Below are 11,236 nucleotides of genomic sequence, written 5' to 3' on the forward strand. Positions count from 1 at the left end.
CGGGGCCACGCGGCTCCCCAGCCGGCCTGGAGCCGTGGTTGGTGCGGACCGAGCCGCCGCGGCGACCGAGCGGCCCGGGGACGTGGGACCCACACGGTGCTCCGCTGCGCCCTGCGGTCGGTCTGGTCGCCACGACCTGGGGACCGCGCCGGCATCAGCCACCAAACAGTCGAATCCAACGGTTGCATCGCTGGCAACACGTCTTTAACCCGGGTTTTAAGGATCCCATTCGTGGTCCGAGTGCCCGGGATCCCCGCAGTTGCCGAATCCCAGCGCTGCCGCCGTGTATCCGCGCGCGGTGCCCCGGCGTGCGGTGCCGCCGGCCAGGAGCACAGAGGCACGGCACCGCCCGGCTGCCCGCCTGGTGCGCAGGCGGGACCTGCGCTGGCCCGGTGGCCAGCTCTGCGCAGGCATGCTGGTGCACAGCTCTCGGAGAACCGGCAGGGGTATGTCTGCTGACCGTGTGCGGCCGCCGCCAAAGGGACAGAGGCCCAGGGTCCCACGTGGAGCCCCAGCCAAGGGTGCGGTGGAGACCCCGAGAGGGCCCAGTGGGAGAGAGAGAGGGAGGAAGCAGAGATGCCACTGCTTCTCCAAAGGTCTTCTTGGCACACACTTCCGCCAGTGGCCTCTGGTCTGGACCAAAGGCCTCTGGAGATAGCTAGGAGCCAGCTCACTGTAGGGAAACAGATGGTAAGTCGCTCCTAACAAAGTCCAGTGAAACCGATGGGGAAAGGGCGGCTCTCCCTTTCTCCAGGAAGAGCAGACCCCACCCTCAAAGGGAGGAAATGCAGCAGCCGTTGGGGGACCGGTTGGAGGGGAGATGTGAGGCTCTCAGGGGGCCTGCCTGCTCTGGTCAGGCCCTGGGCTCTGGGAGCCTGAAGGTGGGGACCTTAGAGCCCAGAGGAGCAAGGACCACCTAGGCCACTGGCTGCCCGCCCCCACCGTCCCCCTGGAGACGCCCCCCTCCCCAGCTTGCCAGAGCCCAGCCTCAGGGCACACTGAACCAACTGGAAGGGCTGGGGCAGGGGATGATTCTGGGTCAGGGAGCTGGGCTGCAGGAGCAGACAGATGGACCTCCTTTCCCCCCCACCCCGGGGGGGTGGGGAGACCCCCGTGGCGCCTTCTCCTGGGCTGTCTGTCGCCACCACTGAGAACTCCAAGGGCCAGACTGGCCAGACGGAGGGACCAGGCTGTGCATCTCAGCCGGGAATGTCTGCTCCACTCAAAGACCCAAAGCCAGGGGGGTGAAGACAGGTTTCCAAGGGGTTCCATTCTGACTCAGCAGCGACCCTTTCAAGCAACTGAATGGCTTCTCTCCCCAGACTTGAGCAGCATCTTTAAAGCATCTTTATGAGCACCCCATAAAGCATCTTTCCCTCACACAGGAGACCACTCTTTCCACCCTGCAACAGGATGGCTGCAGAGATCCAGCCAGGGCAACGAGCTAAGCAATAGGCATTCACTCAGAGCCCATAACTCAGGACCTTGCCCAGGGTCTGAATCCCTCAGTTCTAGAGGGACTGCCGATGGCCCAGGGGGTGAGGCCCCGGCCAGAGAGCCCTGCTCCTCGCTGGACCCTGCTGGGCTGTCTGGCGCCAACGTTTTGTTTTGACCAAAAGAAGGAGCCCCGGTGTCAGAGATGAGTCTCAGCTCCAGGGTAGGAAGGAGCCGTGGGCACAGGGGCCCACGTAGCTGGCAGCCCCCTGGGCCAAGTAATAGATTCTGCCTTCGCCCGACTCCTGACTTCTGGTTGTACTGAAGGTCCCAGAACTGAGCGACACGGGATGGGAGGGGATCCCTTCTTCCACTCTAGGTCCCTCTCCCCCCCAACCCTGACTTCCCCTAAGGCCTCCCTGGGCCTCCCTGTCCAGGTAAAGTGGGGGCCTGCCCTGCCTACCTACCCACCTGCCCGCGGCCAGTACTGGAAGGTGCTCCAGGATGCTGGGGATGGCGCCCACCACAGTGCATTCCCAGAGAGGAGCTCAGCCCCAGGGATTACAAAGCAGCGGCAACTGTCCAGAAAATGTCCCTTTTTATTCCATACGCAAATAAGTAGATTCGTTTAAAAATAAAAAAGTCTTCGCCGGGATAACCAGGGCCGCAGCCCGGGAGAGGAACCCTGCCTTCGGAATGGACGATCTGACGGAAGCACCACCTGGCGGGATCTTCATCCGTTCCCCTCACCGGAACTCGCTCCCTGGGAATCTTTCTCTGCCCGGATGCAAGGTCAAGGCCATCAGGCTGATCGCAGTGCTCCGGAGGTCGCTGATGCATAGTCCGGGGCAGGGTCATTGTGCCTGGAAGAGTGAGCCCTTCCACAAAGCATCTTGGGCAGCCTGGATTTGCTGTGGACTGCGCCCAGCTGCTGGCTCCGGAGGGGTGCGAGCTGGGTTTGCTCAGAGGTTGAGGCCTGTCCCCGGGAGGGGAGGACCCTGGGCTGCAGGGCCGACTGTCTGTGATGCTGTGTTCCCGGCGGGGACCCAGCCTAGCGACTGTCTGTGGAGCCACAATCACCTGCGTCTCTGTTACATTCTGGCCGATCCTCGGACAGGCGTAGGCACGGCCCTCGAGGCAGCAGCCTGCGCTCCGGAGGCGCAGTGGGTCCACCGGAGCGCCCCCTAACCCCGGATCGACCGAAGGCCTCCAGGCTCCACCGCCGCCGCCACGCCCCCGGGGGGCGCGTCCGCACAAGTCCCGATTGGCCTCGAGGCGTGGGCCCGGCAGGTCGGGGATGCTCACACCAGGCCGGGCATCTGCGCCCGCAGGAAGGGCGCGGAGGCGGCAGCCGGGAAGGCGGCCAGCGGGTAGGCGAGGGCCCCGGAGAAGCCGAGCAACGGCGGGGGCGGCGCGGGCGCGGCGGGGGCCAGCGGGAAGGGCAGCGCGGCTGCGGCGGCGGCCCCGGCGGCGGGGGGGCTTTCGTGGTACAGCACCGGCACGCGGACCAGGCGCTGCGTGCCCGGCGGGGACAGGCTGGCCGCCTCCAGCTCGGCCGCCAGCTGCCGCTTCCACTTGTTGCGGCGGTTCTGGAACCAGATCTTGACCTGCGTCTCGGTGAGCTGCAGGGACGCGGCCAGGCCGGCGCGCTCGGCGCTGCTCAGGTAGCGCTTCAGGTCGAAGGTGGACTCGAGCTGGAAGACCTGGCTGCGCGAAAAGACGGTGCGCGTCTTCTTCTTGCGGCCGCCGCCCCCGCCGCGGGCCTCCCCGGCCGCCGCCGTCGCCACGGGGGCCTCGGCCAGCTCCGCCGCCTCCTCCGCGCCGGCCGCCGGTCCGCGCGCCGCCAGCTCCGCCGCCTCTCGCTGCACCGCTCGCGGCCCGGAGCCCCTCGGCCAGGCGCCCTCTGCGCGGCCCATCTCCTCGCCCGTCTCCGGTGAGTCCCGGTCGCTGGCTGCAGGGGGAAAGAGGAGGAACACGGTTGGTTCTGGAGGCTCATCCCCTCCGCGAACCTGTCGCTGAAGCCAGCTGCTCCCCGCACCCCGTGAGGTCTACCACGACCACAGCAAGGAAACAGTCCCCAGACAGCTCCGCCGATGGCGGCCGGTCGTTTTCCACCACGCTCGGTAGATCTCACCCCGCGCTGGTCCGAGAGAGGCCGGGCATCCAGAGGTGAACTTGAAGACCTGAGCTAAGCTCCAAACCAACACGCTGGGAACACTCTGCGGGCGCATCCACAGAGGGAGGAAAAAACGGAAGAAAAGAAACACCAAAACACAAACAGAAACACACGAAAAAGACTGGCTCCCATAACCACTGGCTTCGAATCGAAACAACACTCAACAGCCCCAGAGGCTCACCTCACAGAGGAAAGAAAGGTCCTTCTGAGAAATATACACCCGCAAAACCAGCACAGAGACCACCTCACCCCCGGCACTCAGCCCTCCGCCAAGACCCCCAGACCCAGAAATAAAGACTTGCCACGATCCCTCCCCACTCACTCCTAGGAGAAGATGCAGAATTTCCGTTTGCATAGAAACATTCCCATTGATGGAGAATAAGCGAATGCAGATGACCGGCCAACAAAACTCCTCCCTGGTGACATGGGTGGCCTGTTCACCCCCGTTTTCTGTGCCCCTAATCCAGATGTCCACAGAGGTGTGCTCTCTCTGCCCACAGTCAGCTCGGAGGGCGCACAGACAAGTGCAGCTCTGGCTGTGTAGAAACACTCGGCTCCCTCACGCCACCCCAAGCCCATGAGGCCCTGATTGAATCTGAGGGTGTGGGGTGCAGAAGCCCACAGAACCCCCCCACCCCAGCTCACGCTGCAAGAACCAAGCTCCACCCTGTCTCCCAGAGGTGAATCAATGCCTTGCCCCCCACCCCCAGGGCTGGCAAAGGATGATGGCTTCAGGTGAGAGAGCCTGCCCAGGACTCAGATGCTGGTCCAGACTCCAAGCTCAGCGTGAAAGGGGGCAGCCGCCTGACTTCCAGGCTTGCGATGCCAACTCAGGCCAGCGTCCCTTCTGCCTTGGGCTGAGCCTTCTGCGTGCACAGAGGCCCCAGGTTGGTATTCCTGCAGTCGAGTCTGGCCAGGCCGGCCCACCAAAAGCAGCGGTGTGCCCGCAGTGTAAGCGCTTAGCAGACACTGGTGAGCCGGTGTGAGCAGCTTGGTGCATACGCCCCACGCCCAGCAGCCGCGCAGGTGTGCTGTGTCCCTGCCGGTGCCGCTGCCAGTGGTGTGAGCCCTCACTATGTCTAAAGAGGGGTCAGGTTCCAGGCTGGCATGTGCACCCCTGATATGGGGGGGTCCCCAGATTCAGAGGCCCTTGTATTGCCACAGGAAGCCAAGCCGGGCCTGCCAGCTCTGGTACAAAACAGGGACCCCCAACCCGCATTATACGAACTAGGAAGGACCATGTCTCTGGGGGCTGCTGGTGGGGCTGGGGCTTGGGTTGGGGCAAAACTCCAGGGGCAGGAGGGGAACACATTTCACCCTGTGAGACCCTTTCAGAAACAGCCCCCCAGAAGGGCACTACATTTGATCACTCAATTTCAGGGCAAATAACCAAACAGGCCTGCTGAAGCTTCCTGGAAGCGAAATGAAGAGGGTAGGGGGTCCCGGACCTTCTGGGCATAGGTTCGGAGAGGTGGGTCCCTTTGCAAAGTGCTCACTCCTACACCAAGGAGGGGGTTATCCAAGAGGTGACAGGGGTCTAACCACCTACCCCCACCCACAGCACTCTTTCTGTGCTAACTTTTGCTAGGAGCTGAAAGCACTTCAGAGCAGGAGCCCGAGTCCTCTGCTGGCCTCGCAGGATGCACTTTGGCGTGCAGGGGGCAGGGGCTGGCAAAGCCCAGGGCTGAGGTTAGCCGAGCTTCCTAGTCCTGCTTCTGGGGGTCCTCCTCCAAAGGGCAGGGCCCCAAGGGAGGCAGCCACCCTGGGGAGGGGGAGAGCAGAACGCACCTCCAGAATGCCGGGGCAAGAGGGGTGAGTGGGTTCTGGGGCTGAAATCCACCACCCCCAGCCTCAGAGCTCTCAGCAGGGAACAAAGGCAAGGGAGGGGGAGGGGCAGAGAAAGGAGAGAGGGGGTTGGTTCGGAACACAGCCTCCTTGCCTGGCACAGCCATGGCCAAGGGGCCGCGGAGACCCAACAGGGAGATCTAGGCCCCTGCCCCAGGCCTGGTCTTCAGCTGGCAGAGGAGACAGGGCTTTGCGGACACAGCTTCTGTGGAAGACTACCGCCCCCAACCCCGCGCTCCAGAGCAGGGGCTCCCCCCACGCCATGCCCCCTTCATTTTGCTGAGTTTGACTCTGCCGTGTCTTCCGCCCTTTATCTTTGCTCTGTCTCCGCGTCACGCACAGCTTTCTTTCCGGCCTGCTATTTTTCTCCTTCTCTCTCCCGCTTCTCCCTCCTCTCCCAACGCCTTTCTTCCCCTCTTCCCTCTTTGCTTCTGCCTCTCGCCACCGTGTCCCCTCACGTGTCCTCTTGTTCTCGGTTCTATTTCACCCTCCCTTTCTTTCCTCTTCTTTGCTGTTGTCCCCTGTCCCCAGATTGCTCTCCCAAGGCTCTGGGCCAAACCCAGACCCTGCCAAAGCTTCTCCCTGCGTGGGGGACCTTGCCCTGCAGAATGAGCCTCCAAATCTGCTCACCCAGGGGCTCTCCACACGCGCCCGTAGAGCCCACCACAGACACAGGAGGAGGGCGGCCCAGAAAGGCCGCCAACGAACCCAGAGTCCCGGGGCAAATGCGATGGGAAGAAGCCGGGCCCCACCACCCGGGCCACCCCTCCCCACGCCCCACTCACTGTCAGGGCTGAGGCCGCCTCCGTAGCCTCCGTGAGACCGCGAGTACCAGCGCGCGGCGCCGCCGCAGCCCAGCGCGTACGGTGGCCCGGGACCCGGGGGCGGCCGGGGACCGAGGCCCAGAGCGCCCGGCCCAAGCAGCGCGCGGGCCCGCGCCTCCCCGCTCGGCCCGGAGCCCGCGCGCAGCTGTCTCCGCCGCTGCAGCCGCTGCCGCCTCGCCCGCTCCGCGTCCTCGTCCTCCGGATCGTCGTCGTCGTCCTCCTCCTCCTCGCGGCCGCCGCCGCCCTGGGCCCCGCTCCCGGCGCCCTTGGCCTCGGCCGCCAGCAGGTTCTCGATGAGGAAGGAGGAGGCGCGGGCCGGCGTGGCGCGCCCGGGCTCCGTCAGCTCGTCCGGCATCGCGGCCGCGGGTCCGTCGGACTCTGCCGGGCTCCTCGGGGTTCTGGGCGCCCGGGGCGCGGCCGGTCCCGGTCCTCGCTGGGGACCGTGGCGCGCGACTTTCTGGCGCACGCGCGGCCCGGCCCTAGAGCCGCTGCCCGGAGCGCTGGCGTCGGGCCCCGTGGGGCAGGCAGCGGCCTCCTTGCCGGACTGCGATCGGCGGGGAGCGGGTGCGTGCCGACAGCCGGCCGGGCAGCCGCCTCGCTCGCCTTTCCCGTCGCCGCGCTGGTCGCCGCCCGGGCCGGCCCCGCTGGGGGCGGGGAGGGCAGGGGAGGGGCCAGCAGGGGCGGGGCGGCGCGGGCCCGGCGGCCGCCGGCTCAGCTCGAGGACGCCGCGCGAGCCCTGCGCGCCGCCACTGCCCGGAGACGCCGCCCGGACCTGGGCGCGCAGGCACTCTTGCGGCCGAGGGCAGGCGGCCTGAGGTCCAGGCGTGGGGTCATGGCCAGTCCGGCCCCGCGTGATGCATTCCCCGGGCCAGAGCCACCCGCGCCGGGGGGAGGGGGGGCGGGAGGAACGGGGCGGGGCCTCGGCCGAGGTCCCACCCATTGGCTACGGGGCCCCGATGAGAACCAGACTGGCCAATCACTGTCCAGCAAGGACCGTAATTACCTCGTCGCGGGTAGAGTGTTGGACCAAGCGTGAGGAACTGTGTGTGCGCGCGCGCGCGTGCGCGCGAGCATGTGTGGTATGTGTATGTGTGCACGTGTATGTGTGTGCTTGTATGTATATTTGTGCGTGTGTATACCGGGGCAGGAAGACCCGGGGGCTTCCAAGAAACCGCAAGAGAATGGGCTGGTCATTGTTTTTTTTTTTTTAAAGATCCCGGGTGTCAAAGCTGCACAGTTGAGGCATATTTTAATATTTACACTTAATGAAATATGCTTTTAATGCCAAAAGTAGGACAGAACTCTGCAGTTCTCAGATTCAGTCTCAAAATGTAAGAAAATGCTCCCCCGCCCTAATCCCATTCCGCAGCGCCACGCGTCCGGGGTCACACCCGACGTCACGCTGAGTTGCTAGCGGGTCTCCAGCTCCTCCGGAGGCCCCAGCCTTGGTAGGGAAGCGAGAGCCACCACCTCTGGCCGCAGAGGTCTTGGGGGCAGGCCCGACTGTCAGCGCGGGGAGTCCCCTCTCGCTTCTGCCGCGGGGAGCGCCGTGACAACAGTACCTCGCGGCCCACGCCGTCGCCCTCGGCGCTGTGGCCGCTCAGGAGTGAACCTTCTGACGGACTCACCGGGTCGCAGCGCGGACGCGCGCGGGCGCAGCCGGCTTCACCGGACGCGGGTTATCGCGGAGAGATACAGCCGCCTTCCAGGACCAACCAAGGGCAGCGCGCCGCCTGGATTTAGTTTTCAGAACAACCACGGTGGAGGGAGCATCAACCCCATTTTCCAGAGGGGAAAACAGAGGCGAGGAAAGACTGTCCGAGATGGTAAGTGGTTCTGGCCGGCCTGGTATTCCGACACTCAGGGCCTAAGACCCTTCTGGCACCAACACTCCCGGAGTCGAACCAGAGCTAAGAGCAGCGGGTCGGGAGGCCGGGCGGGGCCGAGGCCTAGCGGAGGGAAGCAGCCGGCCGCCGGGAAACAAAACAGAGCGTGCCCAGCGGCCTGGAGACCTCGCGTCTTTTATGCAGACTCCAGGGCCATCTCCCCTGACCCTCACGCCCCGCAGCAGGAGGGGCTGAGATGACCAACCACAGGCACTTACTGCGTTGTTTAACTCCATCGCCTGGGTGGGGACCCGCAGCCAAAGCGGCGAGCCTGGGTCTTAGGGAAGAGCTGTGGTCCCCCACGCCCTGCTCCCTGGGGCGCCCGTGGTCAGGGAGACGCCAGGGTAGAGGTGCCCATCCAGGGGAGGGTGGCCAAGGAGAGAAACGACGGCCCGTCTGTTTGAGAGAGACGCACTGTTCTCCTTGTAATCCCACCATCGGATTCGATGGGCTTCTGAGAGATGGAGAAACAGGCCAGAGAGAGACCTGGAGGAAACGACACGGGCGAGGAAGACGCCCTCCAGGCGACCATCTACTACACGCGGGTTTCCCTGGGCCTGGCCATCAGTGGCTCCGGAGCACACAGATTTTGAAGCCAAGAGCCTGTGTCGCTTCCGTGGTTTCCTAGCACCTTCAGAATGGGGTGAGAGGGGGACGTTCCTCAGAGTCTGGATTTCAATTCTTTTACGCCAGGGCTGCGTAGCCCTAGGCAGGGTGCCTCGCCTCTCTGACCCTCAGTTTCCTCCCCCTGTAAACCTCCGGTGATAAGCACCCCTGCCTGTGCCAGGCTGTGGGGAGCAGGGCCAGGCTCGGGCCACATATTCTGGCGGGGGGGGTGGGGTGCTGCCTGATGTCTTTCCACCGACTCTGGGGAGCACGCGCGCGGGGGGCGGGGTGAGGGGAACTGGGTAGAAGAGAGCCGGCCTTTTTCCCAAGCACTGGTCTTCGGGGGCTTGAAGCACGCGTCCCCTCCGCGGGCCTGGGCGCTGGGTCCCGGCACTGTGGATGCTCCTCCTGGCGGCAGAGCGAGGGTCTCGCGGGGCCTCAGCGGCGAGTGGAGTCGCCGCCGGGTCGGGTAGGAAGGCGTGAAACAGCCTTCCCGGCGCTCGCCCAGGCCGCAGCCTCTGTGCTCCCGTGCGGTCCTGGAGCCGGATCCTGCCTGGGAGAGGAGCCCGAGCTCGGCGGCGGGGATTGTAGGCAGAAGCTTGGCGCGCAGGGGCAGACCCGGCTGGCGGCTGCAGCTCCCCGGCAGGAGGCTGATCACTCAACCCAGGAGGGTTATCTTGCAGTCGGGGTTCTCTCTGGAGATGGACTCGGAAGTCTCAGAGCCCTGAGGAGGTTTCTGGCGCTCCCAGGACCAGAGCCTGAGTTTCTGATCACCTTCAGGCATCGCGCAAAAGGGCACGTGAGTGGAGCCTCCCCGGGTCCGCAGGTTGTCACCTCTGTCTCGGTGTCGTGTCTCTGAGGCACCCCGCACCCCCAAGCCACGGCCGCCCTTCCTTACTGCCCGGTCCCCTCTTGTCTTTCCTCATCCTCCGTCCACCACCAGGTGCCTGCTCTGCGGCAGGACCACCGGAAAACCTTCAGCGACCCAGCCTAAGGGGCGCTCCTCTCAACTGGGCACTGAGAACCTTGTCACCTCCCAGCTCAGCCCTAGTGTCCAAATGTGCCCCCTGAACCAGGGGGAGTGAGCTGGTGGGGATAATCCCAAGAACATAGATCAGAAGTCAGAAACTGCAGCAGCCACTGCCCGTCGTATATTTTTAAATAAACTTTTCCTTTCGGAGTAATTTTAGAGAATGCCCACCTTACAATACAGATTTCATCTTGCTTTTGCTTCCTTTCATCCCTCATCCGAATTCCATTTCTCCTCACCTCACTCCACGCCACCCCACACCCCTGCTGTTAGATATGAATCTACAGAAGCAGTATCTACTGCATACCCCCTCCCTCTCGAAATTTAATCCCCTTAAACTAGGAATTTGATACTGATAAATGTAGCAATGATTTTCTAACCACTTTGACCTAACCCGGCAGAGATGCCTTTGTTCCAGTCACCACAGACCGATCACACATCTCCCCTCAACTCAGGGTGTAAAGCAACCATTTACCAGCATGCTCATGGTGTATATGGATTGGAGTGGGTTGTCTCCACTGCATGGTGTCTGGGCCCCAGCTTAGCGGGAGGGGACTTTCCTGAAGGCTCCGTGGCTCCTTTATCTGGGAGCTGCCACTGGTGTCAGAGAAGGGACCCCTCCGCCTGGGCTTCCTCACCACACGGGTTCTCAGTACACGGGTGTGGCCGGCGGTGTGTAGGACCGGGTGTGTGTGGGAGGGGCATGGAATGCCCCGGGAATTCAGAGCCTTACTCTGCGCTCAGGTCACAGCTCCCATGGGGTGCAAGGGGAGGGGCTTGGACCCCATCTCTGGGCCAGCGGATGGTCAGATCATCGGATGAGAAATCCAGGAAGAGACGTGCCCCCAGATAGTGGGCCCCCTATTAGGGGACTTCGGGGTTGCTGCCAGCTCTCCACTACTGCGGATCATGCCAGGATGAACAGACCTATGGGGTGGAGAGTCATCTGGGGGTGCATACCCGCCCTGAGCAGGACTCCTTGGGGGGCGGGTCTACCCGGACTCTGGATCATGAGCACTTCAGAAAGACTCTCCCGACCGGCTGTGAGAAAGAGTCTCCCTTTCCTCACCTCTTGTGGGCACCTGGTCTTTCTGGACCCTCGTCTGGCTGGCTGGCTTGGTGATGAGTACAAGAAGGAAACCAGGGTGCTTTGGGTCATGATTCTCTGGCTGTGAATAGGGTGAGGCTGCTGCGCTCTAGAGATGAAAGCTGCCCCTGATGGGGGGACCTGGGCAGGGGGAGGGCTGGAGAACAGGGATGCAGCTTGTGCTGGAAAGCTGAAGGATAGGGTTCTTAGTTTGCAAAGTGATGGGGAACCACTGAAGGCTGCTGGCTGGGGAAGGGCCAGGACTAGAGCTGGGCATCGGGACCAGCACCTGAATGCACTAGCTCGTGCAGGGCGCAGGGAGACAGGGGGGTCGAGGAGGGGCCCCGT

General features: G+C 63.8%; 1 protein-coding gene across 1 annotated transcript; it reads right to left on the reverse strand.

The window, feature by feature from the left end:
- Positions 1-2,127: 2,127 nt before the first annotated feature.
- Positions 2,128-6,855, reverse strand: HMX1 (H6 family homeobox 1). Its single transcript, XM_070371883.1, has 2 exons — positions 6,241-6,855; positions 2,128-3,385 (listed from the first exon to the last, which is right to left on the reverse strand). Exons 1-2 carry the CDS (start codon positions 6,632-6,634, stop codon positions 2,736-2,738), a joined length of 1,044 nt encoding a protein of 347 aa, XP_070227984.1. The 5' UTR covers positions 6,635-6,855; the 3' UTR covers positions 2,128-2,735.
- Between the last annotated feature and the right edge of the window lie 4,381 nt (positions 6,856-11,236).

The sequence above is a fragment of the Bos mutus genome, chromosome 6 (genome assembly GCF_027580195.1).
Source record: "Bos mutus isolate GX-2022 chromosome 6, NWIPB_WYAK_1.1, whole genome shotgun sequence".
Lineage (NCBI taxonomy): Eukaryota > Metazoa > Chordata > Mammalia > Artiodactyla > Bovidae > Bos > Bos mutus.

Coding starts and splice junctions, on each gene's coding strand:
- HMX1 (XM_070371883.1), bottom strand. CDS start 6,634: ATGCCGGACGAGCTGACGGAGCCCGGGCGCGCCACGCCGGCCCGCGCC. Junction 3,386..6,240: donor AGGCGGCCTCAGCCCTGACA/GTGAGTGGGGCG, acceptor TTCCCCCTGCAG/CCAGCGACCGGGACTCACCG.